Here is a 16,637-nt window from a genome sequence, read left to right on the forward strand (position 1 = left end):
CCGTCACTCGGCGGGATTTTATTCAAAAATTTTGTCCCATTTCCTTTAACTGAAAAGCTGATTACCAGTTTTTGCCAATTATTTGAGCAAGCATGGGATAGAGTATATGTCGGCTAACTCTACCCGCTGCCACCAACGGCACTTCTTTCATCTCTTTTGCCACCCACGTTAGGCAGAGAACTCGGTTTTTATAGAGCGATTGCAAAAAATGTGTTCGAATGTTTAATGTAAGAGAAATGGATAGTGAAATGATTTTCGTTTCATTTTGTCAGAATTAAGATAATTCAAGTTGTCTGTAGCTTGCTCCTGGGTTCCTGACCTGAAAGAATTTTTCCTGAGGGATGATTCATACAACAGCGCCGCTTTTAGGTATGTAATATTTATTAATTCAGGCATGCCTTTTTAAGTTCTTGCGTGCAGCCGACAAGAAGAAGTATGTGCAAAATTTATTTATATTGTTTGCTTTGAGAGCACCGTGGGCAGTCAGAATTTATGACTACGTTTTAGTATATTGGATACATACACATTCTTACTTCCAAATCTAAAGGAACTTCTGAATTCCACGCCTCGAAAGAGCTGTAGTGATAGAGCCTATGGCACTAGGCGAAACACTACTGCCGCTTCTCGGTAGAGCTGCCCTTACACTGCCAGACATTCGAAGCCAAAAGAACATAAAAGTCACGCATACCCTCAACAGTGTGTTTCGATATCTTCAGTGCGGAGGCGACTGACCTCTGCCAGTGCACACAACAAAACGGCGTATAGAAGCGTGCCTGGCATTTTCGGCACAAATATCACGCGCTCCCCAGAGTCTGTGTCTACGACATGGAAAGCTCTGTAGTCGTCCTTGAACTTCTTAATAGCGTCTCTCCATTAGCACTTACATTACCTCCGAAACTATGGTCAAGAATTTCCTGTTAAAAAGAAAAACAAGTGAAATTAACTTTACCAACGGAAAGGTAAAAGGTAAAAAAAAGGCGAAAGGTAAAGGCGAAAGGTAAAAAAAAAACTGCGTGTTTGTATTCAAACTGTTCTGTTACAAAGCGCATTTCAAGTTGTATTTTTTCACGCCAGCTGCGCTAAAGCTTGTTTCGAGGGCTGATCTCACGGGCAAAGACACATTTTCTTGTTAGTCTCTCAGCAGGCTCGTTATTGGAGGCAGCCGCGAAGATGGATTGCGCAAAGGCCACTGAGGTAACCTACAATTATGACACACCATCAGCCTCCCTAAGGATTTTCTTTTTTTCGCGGTTTATCATTAACGTTCCCTCAGATATTCAAACTCTGAGAGTTCGCTACTGAATCCCATGACACAAAAGACAGCAGACTGACATTAAATAGTATGTGTTTTGAGTGCGCAAAATTAATGCACTTTCTGCTATTCGTCGAGACTCCTGCCATTACTTCAACGGTCCCACTCACAGCGGAGCGCTGAGCTGTGGTCGTGAGAAGGAAGCCATCTGCTGCCTATCTGCTGCCTTTTGTGTTGCATTCCGCGGAACGCTCGGTCCTGTAGTTTGCTCAGCTGCACCGGGAGGGAGCCTCGGTCCCATCAACGCTACCGCATCTGCGCTACTCTCCCGCAGGGCGGAGCGCTGGAATGCCAGCCGCCCCTAAAGGCGCAGCAACTGACACCGTTAGCCGTGCGTGTCTCCTGGTGCGTTTTTTGAAGCCTAAGCTATCGATGGTCTTCTCGCCCTCTAAAACAATGCTCATATCGAGTAGCCTGCGCGCAGTTTAGCCCCACGCCGATCTGTGAGCCGGTCAGCGCAGCGAGGCGCGACAGAGCGCAATGGAGGGGTCATCGGTCCACATCTTTTCACAAATGTTTGGCACGGCGTCCGCAATGCTTGCTTCGCTCCTCTGGTACTGTATGGCCGCTGCTGCCGGCGCGTTTGCATGCGTGGTTGGTCTCCTCTTCTACATCAAACGCAAGCAGCTGGAGACACTCGTTTACATGGAGAAGTTTCCCGGAAGAACAGAGCCAATTCCGATGCTGACAACGTGGTCAATACATCGCACCCTATCCAAAGAAGCGCACCGTCTGGACATAGGAACCCGTAAGCTGTTACGTCCGTCCAGTAGCTTGCTACTGTCCTTGACGCTACATCGTGCGATTTACTTTGATGTGCGTTCGCTATCGCCGCATCGCCAGCGCAATCAACTGAGACATCTTTCCTTGGCTGGAATTGCACTAAATCGAAATGAAACCCTGAGGGCAACGAGCCTTCGTTCTTCCTTCTAAGGAAACTAGTTTAACTACAATTAAGTGTTGCGTTCTAGTTCCCAGTTCTTCCTTGTGCATATAAAAGAGCATTGAGAACCTATGGGTTTATTCACCGGTTGTTTCTTTTATTACTACCAGACTTATTTCAGCTGGCCGTCGGGTTTTCTCGAATATACCAGAAACACGGTATGATTCGATTTTACGATGCCACGCACCCAGTCCTAGCAGTGTTCAAAGCCGGTCCCGTGGAAGTGAGTAGTAATGCTTTTAAACATAGCAACCTCATTGTCTCATTTTGAGCTCCTTCTGAAAGCTTACTTCTTTTCAGGAACTTTTGACGAGTAATACAATACTTAAGAAAGGCCAAGAGTATGACATGATAGGACCTTGGCTGGCTACTGGCCTGTTGACTAGGTGAATATATTTTCCACTTATTTCACTTGTTTTCGCTATCAAGCCGTAGATTACTCAAATAATAATCACTTTCATCCCATCAGCACCGCTTTCCTTATGCGGAAGCTTGCTTTTAATGCGGATATCCGCGGATCTTTAGGAGGCTTATTAGCCTATTATCCGCTGTTTGCAAGGGTTTGAAATGAAAGCAAAAAATGTATCTAAACGCAGCACTTTCTTTGGGAGGCGTGCGAATTGCTGTAAACAATAACTGATGAAAGTACACAGCAGTGATAGTTTCTCATAATGTTTCAGCGGTCTATTTTTACTGATCTGTAGTCTTTAATCATGTGTATTTTGGTGTCTATCATGTTTACTCTTGCTCTGCCTGCTTAACTTTCTTACCTCCTGTAATCTTCGCTAACATTCTAACCTTCTAAAACCAATTTCTTGTCTTTTGATTCCTTTGTTCTCTTTCTTGGAAGTTTTTCTACTGGTTCTTTTCTCAGCACAATAGACTCATAAATAGCACCAAGCAACGATAACTTTCTTTATGTGACTTTACCCACATCTATTCACCAGAAAAATTCCTCATTGTCCATGCGTATGTTAAATAAATTGTGCCTAATTTCTTCAGAGCAATTATGGTTGCCACGTAACTAATCACACATAGGTGAACCCCCTTTAATACAAAGTTTATGATGACCACTATAGAAAAAGCTCCTTTGAAACTAAGCGGAAGGCTCATTTCATCGTGTATTTTACGGTCAGAAATTAATAGATATGTTTGTTAAACGAAGCATTCCTATCAGCTACCTATTTCATGTGCAGGAGTGTAAATGTAGCATTTTCAACATCTACAGTTTCCGCCTTTATATTATCGCTATTTTGTTCCATAAATGCAATTTTCTGTGACGTCTCAGAAAGTCCCAGTAAACTCGCGAATGATGGAACGTGATGATTTTTGTAGTGACCTCAAAAACAACGAGGCGCTGCTGCAATTTGAGGCGCTCCTGCAACAAGTGACGAACTTTTGAGTGTTCGGCTGCTGAGTAATTTGTTATGATTTACTCAATTATAACCTGTTATATGCTTGGCGCTATGACTGCAGTGTATGTTTTCTAACGTTGTGGAACGATAGAGTACAGTGTGATGTAGTAATTTCGCTGCTGGGGACGCCTTGTCCCCTGTATTTTATTTTTTTTTGTCATTTGGTGTTACACAAATTATTTACCCACCTGCGATGGTCTTGCTGTTCAAGACCGCAGTATTTATAAATAAATAAATTTTAAAAAACGAAACAAAACTCAACAACAAGAAAAAACAAGTCCAGCTTTCTTGGGCATCACTACATTGTGAAGCAGCTGTGGAATATTTTAAGACACTGTTATGAATATATTGATGGAATGTTGTATTTTTCCGATGCGTAGCGAAACCTTTCTTTCAAAAATTGTCCTGAGCTCGTACCGTATACTTAATACTGCCACAGAAAACCAATGGGGCGAGTTTTCGGCAATAAATAACAAAAGCTACTAGCATCCGGAGGAGGAAATCTGCACATAAATTGATCGCCATGGTGCAGTCTTACGATGTGCAAAATATTTAGCTCTTTAACAACTTGCTGTTTTAAATGCGCTAGTCCGAAGTTTCTGGGTATGATAAGGTGCTCGATATTGTTAGATACTGAAATCAACCCTTCTCACGTACCGTTCGCAAAAGAAATAGCTTTTTTCTTCTCGCACTGTCGATTCAACAGCTCTCCATTTTACTAGCAGTCTATTTAGTCTTTTTTGTAGCAAGGAGTTGGGAAGCACAATAACTCGAAGAATTATGTAGGGTTACGTTTACTAACCATTGTGGACGAAACGTGCGAAAGATCACTACTGCGAGATTGTTAGTTGTATTTTAGGCGACCGATAGTAATTCCCAGAAATGAAAACATGAACGAATTTTTGACTGCTATCCGACGCTGAAAAATGATGGCTTATTTTTCCAGCTCCGGGTCAAAGTGGCGCTCTCGTCGAAAACTCCTGACACCTGCATTTCACTTTCGAATCCTGGAAGACTTCTTGCCGGCCATCAATGAAGAGTCGAAAGTCCTTGTGCGAAAATTGGGACAGCTTGGAAAGGACGGTTCCTGTGATATTGTACCTCTAGTAACCCTGTGCGCTCTAGACATCATTTGCGGTAAGTTTTGGTCAGCCGTGCATATGCCTACATCACGGCGCCTCTTTACCGAAAACTACAGATATCAGGACGAGTTTTTAGTAAACATGCTAAGACAAAAAATGATAAGGATTATACATTCCTCATTGTTTCCGGATTATGACTACCGACGTGGCGGGTGTGCTAGACAATTTGCTGCAAGGCCTATAGTCATTGTAATGCACAAGCAGCAAGCTCCGAATTGTCGCTAATGGGGAACGAATCGATTACCAGTACTGGTTTGCTAAAACCATGGAAGTCTGCTGTCTTCACTCTGTCGCTTGGTAAGATGTGACTCTCACTCAATCTAACCAGCAACATTTCTCAAATAAGATTGAGCACCATGCTCTGCGCGGTATGTTAAGGTATTCAAGTAGTGGGCAAGGAGTCGCGGCTTTTATTCCAGTTGAAAACATGCACAGGCGTGTGCAGTTCAGTTAATTTTAATTGATCCCTAGCGAACGATTTTTGAGGACAGACGCTCTCCTTTACACCACCGGAAATGCTGCGCATACTTCTAAGAAGGCGTTACATCATATATCAAAATGTTACCTGCGATCGGTGCTACACTAGCGAATATTATTAAACCTTATTCAATCCACCCTTAGATTGCGACCGCTAACCTCCAGAGACTAGGAAACAACACACAGATAGCCAGCCTTCTTCGCCTACGTAGACGATGCTCGGAACGATAACGTAGGAATGACCTCGCAAGCTTACTTACGCTCCGTGCCTCCGTCGTGCGCGGGCAGCAAAAGGGCAAACTGCTCTACGCCAACAACCTTGTTGCGTGCCGTCATCCGACCTTTGGCACGGCGACATGTCGTTATGCCTTTGCGTTTCCGACCACTCATTTGCATTCGGGAACGCTGCGAAATATTCTGATGGGGCTTTATCGCACACGCTTGCTCAGGGTGAAACGTGGAGCAAGGCTCTCCCTTGAAACATATATTGTAATCGCTCGCTTGTCGTGATTACAATCGATTCGAGCTCCTTTTAGCTTTTGTCTATATCTGAAAGCGATCTAGTACAGTAGTGGCTTTCTTAACACTATCCGTGACTCAAGGTTATGCGTTTTAGAATGATTGCACGTGCCTAAAGAGATTTCGACACAAAAAATTGCCGGCCCAAGTAGGTTTATGTACTTTTCTCGGGAGGTGCTTAGTACTGGTTAATTTCTTGATCTTTTTTCTGGAGCCCTTCATTCCGGCATCCCTCACCACAGCCTGTGCCGCTTCGAAACAATAAACCTCATGAACCAAACCAAACCTTTCTTTCATCTTAGCTTTTTTTTTCTTTCTTTCGCCCTATGCTTCCTTGCCAGTTGAAAATATTGTATAGAATTGAAAGAACTGGAGAATTATCAGTATTCTAGGAAGTTGCGAAAGATAAACTCCTCCAAGAGCACTTGCTATCGCAACACTTTCCACGTGACACACGCGATCAGTAGTGATCTAGCAACAGGCAGTCATGCAAAAGTGAAGTCAACAAAACAAAATTTTACGGCAATATCTCAAAAGCATTCGTTGGCAAGATTAGAATGTTAAGAAGGAGAGTAAATAAGGTATGTGGGGTTTCCTGTTCCGAAACTGCATATAGGCTACGAGGGGCGCTGTAGTGAAAGGTTTCGTATAAATTTCGCCCACCTGATCCGCTCTAGCGTGCGCTGGTATCAAACAGCACACAGGCGTTCTTGCGTTTCACATCCATCGAAATGCGGCCGCTGCGGCCAGGATTCGATCTCGCGCCCTTGGGCTTAGAAGCCGAATGTCAAAGCCACCGCTGCCGGTGTCATCATCATCATCAGCCTGACTATGTCCACTGCAGGGCAAATGCCTCTACCATGTCTCTCCAATTAACCCTGTCCTTCGTCAGTTGCGGCCACCGTATTCCCGCAAATTTCGTAATCTCATCCGCCCATCTAACTTTCTGCCGCCCCCTTGGTCAGGGACCGATGTGACAGTGAGTAAATACAATACTGAATGCTATTAACAGTATACAATGGCAAGATCCGATAAATTTTTACTCTGCTTAAGGAAGCTTGTAAGAACAGTACAATATACAAAGAGCAGCTGATCGTTTATTTTTATAAAACGATGTGACAATTGGAGTGGCGGCGAATCCTCCGCAATTAGCGGCAATTTTTTGCAGATGATAGAGTGTGAAGAGATATAAATATAAAGATATCACTGAAGTTGTTATTCCGACGAGAATTGTTCACATAACACCAACACAACTTTCATCGTTTGGCTATTGGCCTACCGTTATTCTTCGCTTGTGCAAATAGAAAAAAAAAATACTCAACAGCGCGCAGATGCACACTATGCACAGTAAATTTCTTACCGAGGTGGTAGAGCAGACGGATAAAAACAGCACCGATTCGGGCCTAAAATGTACACGAAGTAAGCATGGGAAATTTAACAAACTAAACAAACCATCAAAGTTCAGGCTGACTTCATGCCCAAAACAACGTATAGACGTAGCCTTTCTTTGCAGTCAACACGCTCGTTCCAAGACCTCAAAAGGCTCACGATTCGAAGACTTTCGTTGATCTTTGTTCTAGACCCTTAGACCTTTCTGAAGTTCGTTTTATCATGTTTCTTGGCCAAACAGACGACTATCCAACCTATAAATCTTGTTGCACAGCTCCGCCCTCAGAAGCGATCCAACCGAACTCAAAGTTACGACAGGCTCCGCGAGAATCTGTGAGGATAAATTAGAGTCGGGATGGGAGGCTGCGAGGGCGATCGCCACCTCCTCCGCATGCGTTGAGTTGGGCGCTCTGAACGAGAGGCCGCGCCCACCTGTTTTCCCTCGAGTATGACTACAGCCGTGTACCATTCCCCAACTCATCGCTCAATCATATGGGTCCCCGGCCACCAAGGCATGCCAGGTAATGAAGCCGCCCATGAGGCAGCCCGCGCACTCACTCACCGAGCACCAGGCGTCCCTTGGGAGCACCTTAACCCAGATCACAGCCCTCTTCTTTCTTTTAAAGACATTACTGAGCACTATCGTGCCGAACACCGGCGATACCCAGTTCCTATGAAAGTACTGGGTAAAGCTGGCGAACGAAATCTCCTCAGGCTCTTTACAAACACCCTGCTGTGCCCGGCGGTTCTCAAGCACTTTAATCCTTCTTTTGATGGCCGTTGCTCTTTCTGTGCGGAGGTGGCCGACACCTTCCACATGGTTTGGGCATGCAGAAAAAAATCCTTCTCTCCCCCCCATCACCCCTTCCCCTACTCGAGAGGACTGGGAGGCGGCCCTGCTTAGCTGCCAGGAACTATCGGCCGAACAGGCCCTGGTTCGGCGGACTTGTGCAGCGGTCATGACCAACGGGATCCCGGAATGAGGGACTCCACCTAGTATTGTAAGGGGTGAGACCCACTAGGGACCTCTCCCCGAGCACCTCTCTGTAAAATACTATATAAATGCTTTTCACCACCACCACCACACTTCAGGAGGGCTTCAAGCGGCTGGAAAACAAAATATAAAATCTCATCCCGATGTACCCTATCTGCAGCTTGTAGACATAACGCGGGCAATTTTAAACGGAGAGTATTAGGCCCCACTTTGGAGTTCGGAAACGAAAGAATTGCCAGCCAGAGCGTAAATTCATTCATATAATTTTTTGAACAAAGCTTATGCATGTTCATATTCCTTGTCATTGTCGCAGTTCTGAACACTGTATACATTAGATCGCTAGATTATAATGCATCCATTATGATTCTTCTGTAGGTTTATTTTTTCCGCTTTTTGCCTTTGACTAAAGCGACACCACGCCCTGCTTTCGTTGGATTTGAACCGATAGCGAATATTGAACTCAAGTTTCAGCTCATCAAAACATTCCTTTTCAGAGACTATAATGGGGTACACAATAAACGCTCAAAGCAACAGCCATTCGGAGTATGTGCAAGCTATTCAAGTGTAAGTGTTTCAGTTGGAGTACAACCTTTGAATAGTTCTGTAAGCCACTTATAAATGATTTCACTTAAACAAAGTGCACTCAATCATTTCATTTATCTTTTTTTTCCTGCACGCGTACAGGCTTGGGCACATGTTTACACGGCGCCTGGAGTCACCGCTGTATTGGGTGGACGCAATATTTCGTATTTCGACTCCAGGGCGCCTCTTTCATAGCAAAATTAGAGAGCTGCATCGGTTCACAATGAAGGTAACCTAACAGCATATCATCGCTCATGCTTCTTTTACAGCGTCTTTATCTCTGGAACTTTACTTGAGCAACGAACGTCACGATATGTCTCAAATCTATTCAAGCAATGTCTACTTTCTTGAATAATTTGTCATTTCCATGACTCTCAATTACGCGGCGTGTGTGTTAAAAATGTCTTATATTTGTTTTTCGTAGCGAACGGGACATCACGACAGCTGTCAGCAGTCTTTGGTTTATATCTGAGAGACATTTCTTCCTGCTCAGCAATTTTGGGCATCCATCCATTACAGCCATCTAGTGCCGAATAATGGCGGTCCCTGCGAAACCTACGAAAGCTAGTTCTGCAGCGGCTGCTATATGTGATAGTTCCCCTTGGCTAAATGGCGTAGACTTCACCGTTGCTCTCGCCGTGGCAGTGTTGTCATAAAAACTCCCGCGGTCACCTATTCGCCAATGAGATCAATAGCCAGGTGAGAAACAAAAGGGTCACATGGGAGAGGAAATGGGTGATCTCGAAATTTGGCCACTTGCGGCCACGTCACCTGTGATGGTGGTTACGTGAGTCGGGTTGTGGGCGCTCTGAATAATGGGCAGTCTGTGGCCACGTGGTATGCTGCGACAGCGTTGACGTAGCTAGAACATGGTTTCGCGTGCAAGAGGACCGCAGTTTGAATCTTGGTGCCCCGTAATTCACCACCGGATAAAAAAGAAAGTTCGAATATGGATGGAATTAAATAACTAAGCCTGGGGTGCGGCCTGATCCCGGCGTGCAGAGTCGAGAACGTACCCATTCACCACAACAGAATTGGTCAAACCTAGAGCTGCACTTGGCCGCAACCTGCTACGTGAGTGAATTAACACCAACCCGCACTCCTCAGTGGCTGAGGAACAACTAACTAAGGCGGCAGTCAAAGCTGTGACGCTGCTGAGGCTGCTAAGAATATTTGGTTCCGGATAGGCCGCTAATGGAAAGTGAACCTGGCAGCTTTTAGTGCTAGAATCTCATAGAATAAGGCTAGCTAGCCTAGCACTGCTGTTCGCACAACTAGCGGGTATTGAAGGGGCTGTGATAGGGCTCAATGAGGTTAGGCGGACAGACTAACCATATACAGTGTTGAAGGGCCGACATGTACTATGCTATTGTGGTTCAGCAGACCGGCTAGGACTAGGTGTGGAATGCCTGATCAATACAGATATAGCTGGCAGGGATACGGATATATCTGGCGGATATAACACAGAGTAAGGTAAAATAACCGATGGTCGATAAGGCTAGTGGAGTGGATTCCAGGAGAAGACAATCTAGCAGGGAGCGGCAGAAAGCCAGCTGGGCGAAGGAGATTAGAAAGTTTGCGGGGAGAAAGTGGCCGGCGCTGGCTGAGGACACAGTTAATTGGAAAGATATGAAAGGGACCTTTGTCCTCCAGGGGACGTAATTAGGCTGACGATGATTGTGGTGGAGGTCGTGTGGTCCCGGCGAATTTGCAGAGGTTATTGTGGAAAAAAGCAGCAGAAAAGACGTGTTTACAAGAGGAAGGAGTAGAAAGGACGACTTTGGGAGGGGTTACTCTGTGGAGAGGGGATGGGCAATAGCAATACAGTTATTGCTGTTACCTCTTTCGACCGCAGACTGGCGAGGAAACCGCGGTTCCGCCTTTTTGTTTTCTTATGGCTTACAGAAATCATTCTAAGTTTATTTCCATACACAAGATTAAGGCTCCTTTTTGCAGCCCCAGTTTTCCCGCGATAGGATTGAGGCGCGAGTTGTTTGGTTCTGTAAGGTATATACGGCACGTTATGGGGAAATATTCGGTACTTCTTTTCAAGCGTCAGTGTTAGTGCTAAAGTCATTTCAAAATTCAGCGAAAACAAGAACAATGCACACGCCACTCAGACATCGGTGGCTGTGTGGTAGTGTACAAATCAACCCTCGTAATGAATGCAGTGTCCTGACACAGGCGCCATTGTTCTTTTCTTCTCTAAATGGAAAGTTCCGAAATATTTCATTGTGTTCCTGCTGCTATGTTAAGCCAATGAGTCCCATGCTGCCGATCAACGCCCTCTCATCACCTGCATCAAAAGAGTGCTACAAGTGCACCGAAAACACCCCTTACAATGGGTGGATGCTCGCTGTAAGGCCCTCTTTCTCATTTTATTGCGGAGTAAACTTAATAATAGTGCAGTTGTTCACGAGCAGTGAAATCTGCTTAAGTTGGAAGAAAAAAACTTCAGCTTTTACTGCTAAGTTTCAGCAAAACATCCAAATGTTTGACTTGCGAATCCCAACGAAAAAAAATTAGGTAATTCCTTATTCAGAATTCCCGCGCATTTTTATTAAAGAGTTCTAATTTGCGAGCAGCCGTGCTATTTGAAACGGGTGGAATGACGCCTAAATTTTCAGTTAACGTCATGAAAACATACATTTTCGGCTGCTTCACGAGAGAATATATACACTCTAAACGATTTTTCGTCCGTTTGGAAAAGTTGGTGCTTTAGGAGACGTTTCCAGAACCATTATTCCTTCTAACCGTTATACCGCTGTGAACGATCGCTTAGGGTGCAATTGTTCGTGTGAAGTGAGCAATGCAGGAGTACAATAGTTCATCCATAGAGAGCAACCGTTAAAATAACAAAGAGAATTGTGCTCGCAGTGACAATCAAACGGCTTTCTAGTACGTTGGAAGAAGGGTGTTCTGTCCACCAGGTCAGTGCACATTTGCCCCCCAGCATGCTACTTATTGTAGACCACCGCTAAAACAGATTTAACCCAACCACGATTTATCGAACATGTTCCAATTATTCGTACAATGTGTGGCTGTTTTACTGCCATACGCTTCCGCAGCAGGCATTCATAAGCCTTGAAACACAGACGACGCGCCTATAATGGCATTCTCCGCGCAAAAAATGATTGAGTCATGTGTGTACACGACCCTCGGTTATCTATACAGAGCCCTCCGCTTTGGCGTCTCTCTCTACGGCAGCTGCACCACGCGCATACAAACATGAACACTCCCACCTGGATAACATTGACAATTATATGAGCGCGACACTTTATTTTTGATATACTACGATGGCAATGGCGACACAACCGCTCTTTTGCCCACAGAAACGGCTATTTACAGCGATTGCTGCCATAACAGTTAGTTCTTTGGTTGCGCAAGTCGTTACCTGCAAATAATGACTGTAAGGGATGAGCAGAGAAGGAAAAGATGATGCAGTGGGACTCTTGGAAAATGTTGTCCTTTATCCCTTTCGGTTTACGTGAAGTGTTTTAATTAGTGTCTCTGTTCACGATTTATCACAGACTGTCATGACATCATGACAGGTACTAGCGATTCGCTTCATGCTTCTAATGAATATCCTCATTCCCTTGATGATTTGCCTGATTTATTTATGGGCTCACCATATTCTGACACTGTAACACGGTATTAAGAACATGGGCGTGTGTTGTTGACATCGAACTTATTTAATTAGCATCAATTCTGAAATATTACTTTTGATGTATGAAGGAAACTTTGCGCTTTCTACGCTTGGAAATCATGGCAATCGAAACCTCAGTACGGCAGAGCCATCCGCCTCCATTAATAGGTGGATCACTGCTGTGCTGTGGTATGTTAAATGTATGTTATATGTCACAATAATATAATTTGATTACTTATTGTACCTTAATACGTTTCACGTTTTAATTCCTTAAATAATCTACACTTATTGTAGAAATTGTGTGTGCATAAATGCCTAGAAAAAAAGTAAGAAACAAAAGGCGAGATTTCTTAAGAACTTAAAGGGACCCTGAAATGATTTCGGTGGGCATATTCTAGTGCAACATGTCGCTACAGGTGGTCTTTGTGGGCATTCGAGTCTAATATGAAAGCTCTGCGTGGACCCTATAAATTAGGAACAATTTTTAAAAGTCGCTGCTCGCATTAGCTCGCAACCGATTAGGGCGACTCACATCACCACACGTCCCCTACCCCGATGACATCAGTTGGCAGACGGGGCGAGCTTCAAGGCTGGCCCTTCTACCCAATGACGTCATCAGGGTAGGGGACGCGCGGTGAGGTGTGCCGCCCTAATCTGTTGCGGGCTAATGGGAGCCGCAATTTTTAATACTTATTTATAAATTATTGGGCCCACGCAGAGCTTTCATATTAGACTCTAAAGCCCACAAAGAACACCTGTACCAATATGTTACACTAGAATATGCCCTCCGGAATTGTTTCAGGTGCCCTTGAAGCAAAAATTCTTAATTTTTTTTTCCTCTCATCAGTCGCTCTATAGGTCTCCGCTGCCGTATATCACCGAACAGATAGTAAACTTTTTTTATGGCCCCGTAAGGATGCAGAAGATTCTAACGTAGCTATATATACTCGCCACAAGACCTCCATTTACAGCACACTTCTACATAGCTTCCTTCGCAAACAGCCATCAGTGCTGACCATGACGCAAATGATTCGCAGCTGAGCCCTCGGTGGCTTCGAGCATGCTTTACACGTCATAACGTTCAAGCGAGCAGCGTTTTGTTGCAAAAGCTACAGTCCTATAGCTGGGACGCATTTCGCCGTGAGCCTTCGAATGACCTTGAAACGACCTTGAGATAAGTCATGGCTAGAGTTCCTATGCACCTATACCTAACCATGTGTGGTCCACTGTTTGACCTTGAACTTTAATCTTCAGTGTTGTCCTTGGCCCTCGGCCTTGACCTTTGATCTATAACTTTGACATTGAATTTTGACCTTGCAAGTTGTCGGCAGATGCAGCAAGAAAGCCACGTGATAACCACGTTGTGTCACGTAATTCAATTCAGAGTTGTGACGTCAGGTATGGGGTATATATAACTAGTGCTATGCGCTTGACTTGCACGCTATGGAGGAAGGAGAGCGCGCATAAGAATCCTACGTGTTCAGCCATCCACGCTCCCTTCGTCAGGCTGTGGTAACAGCGTCAAGATAACAGCGTCTTTGGCATGGGTCTGACCATCGATCAGTTTTTGTCCCAATCAAGCCAGTCAATGAAGACGAATAAGTGGCTGTGAAGTGGTTGAGGGAATTAAGAACAATAAAAGATGTACCAAAGGTAAACCATGTTTAATCATGCGTATGTAGCTTTCGCTGCGTCAAACTCGGTTCGACAGAGTTGAACCGCTGCAGTTTTTTACTCAACAGAGCTCGAATGTATTTATTAGTGTTCTAGTAGCGCGGGCCATTTCGAAAGCTTGTCGAAGAAGCTTGGAAGTCCCGTTTCAAGCGGCTCTCCACGACCAAAGTACGATATTTATCGTGACGTTTTATCTTCACAAGTAATTCACGTTTCTCGTGTATCTGAGAGGCCGCTGCCACATTTCCAAAACGCTTTGTTCGCTAAAAAGGAAACGCGCCGAAAATTTAGACGTACTAGGTAAGTATGTACCACGATCTGCTGCTGATATATCGTCACCAGGTCCCCGCAACTGCACTAAATTGGAAGTTGATCCAAAAAGCATATTTTCTTTTCCGTAATTTCCTGCGCTGTTCATGTTTACTCTACAAATTCGATACGAATGCTTCGCCTTTGTGAGCTTTCAGAATACCTTTCGGCATTTTCTTCAATTCTGCAGGTCATACGCGAGAGAAAGGAAGAACTCCTGTCGTGTCCCGAACTGCAAGCAGCCATTGAAGAAGCTCTGGAAGCTGGTGACGCTTACGGTTTAAGAGGAAAAATTAGGAAGCCTTTCCTCGACATCCTGCTACGAGAACACATTAAAGATCCCGAAAATTTTAGAGAAGAAGATGTCCGAGAAGAAGTTGACACTTTCATGTTCGAGGTATGATTTCCATTCGCAATGCTCGCAATCTACATAACGAACGCTGTCCTACAGATCAAACCATTATCTTTTTTGCGATATCAAGTCACCTCCAGTAATATTCTATGAATATACTTCGGCAATGTTTCCGTGTCACAAAAAATTTGTAAAAAAGCGAGATTTATTTTGGCGTACCTCCTATTGCATCCTTCCATCTGTTCAGTCCACACGTCGTACTATTTTTCTAACTTTCACCTAGGCTGCGAGAAAAGCTCTGTCTTGGATGTTTGAAGCACTGGCGAGGGATTCAGCAAGATATGTCTCCCTCGAGTGCTTGTCTGGCTGGACCAGCGAAGGTTATCTTTTCTTCCGATAAGACAACGAACAACAAACGGGACAGACAAGCAGAGCCTCGGAGAACTCTCGGGAAAGCAGCTATGTGTGTCTGCGCGTTCGCTTAGCGTGTGCATAGCAACGTATCCTATTCGCGTGAGGCTGACACTGCCGTTGTGCAACACTGCCTGATACAACGTTGAAGTGTTCATCACCAGTTTGAACGCAGCTGAATATTAAACACGATGTAGCATTTTAGTCGTTCGTTGGTTCCAAGATATGAGACCATGACCACAAGGATAAAATAATGTCTATATCACGCACGCTTCCTCAACGATGGTCATTAACCAAACACTTGGTGAATATTCAGCAACAGATCCTTAAAAGCGAGTGCTTAAAAATGCATTAAAAGGTCAGTCTATGGTGATCAGCGAAATAATCACAGCAGTTAACAATATTTCACTAATTGCTGTTAGTTTACGCGATGCGACAGCCGTAGATGTGCATGTAAATTATTCTTTTGGCAAGCAGGGCTCACAGTGCGTAATTAACAGGTATAAATAAAATTTAAGTAACTAAGATTGTTTTAGGATTCTTTATGATGAAGCTATCGAAATAGCTCTTATAATGCACTAACTTGCAAGCCAAGCCGCTAATAACGCTTTATGATCCTCATAAATTAAGTTCTCGAAACAGCTTTTGCAATCTTTACAGCTTGTTCAGAGCGGAACTTATGTAACTGTTAAGTGATATCTCTATTAACTCTTTTGAACACTAACACCTAGAGGAAATGATACCCCGAGCAAGAGACAAAAAAGTAAAAACTTAAAATGGGCTCTACAGAATCCACCTACCATCAAACGTCACTGAACAGGTCAGCGCAGGTGACGAAAACATGCTATAAAATAGTGTTCACTCGCAAATAAATAAAACACGACAAGGATATCATTGAGCGACAAGTTTGGCGCTGCGCGTCGTTACAATTAAAAGCAGTGATAAAGTAAAGACAGAAAAAATAGGCGCAGTGCATGTTTAAAAACAAGCTCTAGACAAACATTGTAATGCGCACTATGTCTCAGGACTATCCTGATAAAAGCAATACAATCATGGTGTGCACTTAACAAAACGATTACTTACTGAGTGGGCAAGACAGAAGCGGAGCATCTGACCTTAATATTTGTTCCGACTAGCCACAACTAGCCAAATCTATGGAGTTTAGTGGGGCAAACTATTTTCTTTAACTTATTAGGGCACGATATGCTCTTGAGAGAGTTTTCTTGTTTTCAACTGCAGTATGGGTCAATCGGACGTGCTTGTGTCTTTTATTTCACCACAAGAAAAAACCAGGAGTAGCTTAGCTCTTTGCCAACAGAGCTAGGGTCTGTGATTGGTGCTGGCAATACTCATTCGGTGTGAAAAACGGTGATGTAGCACGCCGGTTCAGTATCACTGAATAGCTTGCTGGCTCTTTTCATATACGGTTACTAGAGAGTAGCCAGTAAGAGCTGCATATTTGTAGCTGTTCT

General features: G+C 44.1%; 1 protein-coding gene across 2 annotated transcripts in view; it reads left to right on the top strand.

Moving 5' to 3' along the window:
* Window positions 1–1,561: 1,561 nt before the first annotated feature.
* Window positions 1,562–16,637, top strand: part of LOC149351786 (cytochrome P450 4c3-like) — a 23,155-nt gene continuing 8,079 nt past the window's right edge. For both annotated transcript variants that reach the window (XM_089581113.1, XM_089581112.1), the window contains exons 1-7: window positions 1,562–2,060; window positions 2,366–2,478; window positions 2,556–2,641; window positions 4,617–4,807; window positions 8,686–8,755; window positions 8,876–9,002; window positions 14,593–14,799. In XM_089581113.1, coding sequence (XP_089437239.1) covers window positions 1,793–2,060; window positions 2,366–2,478; window positions 2,556–2,641; window positions 4,617–4,807; window positions 8,686–8,755; window positions 8,876–9,002; window positions 14,593–14,799 — 1,062 coding nt within the window. In that variant the 5' untranslated portion in view covers window positions 1,562–1,792. The remainder of the gene's footprint in view (window positions 2,061–2,365; window positions 2,479–2,555; window positions 2,642–4,616; window positions 4,808–8,685; window positions 8,756–8,875; window positions 9,003–14,592; window positions 14,800–16,637) is intronic.

Source organism: Amblyomma mixtum, chromosome 3 (genome assembly GCF_055824585.1).
Source record: "Amblyomma mixtum isolate Tamu chromosome 3, ASM5582458v1, whole genome shotgun sequence".
NCBI lineage: Eukaryota > Metazoa > Arthropoda > Arachnida > Ixodida > Ixodidae > Amblyomma > Amblyomma mixtum.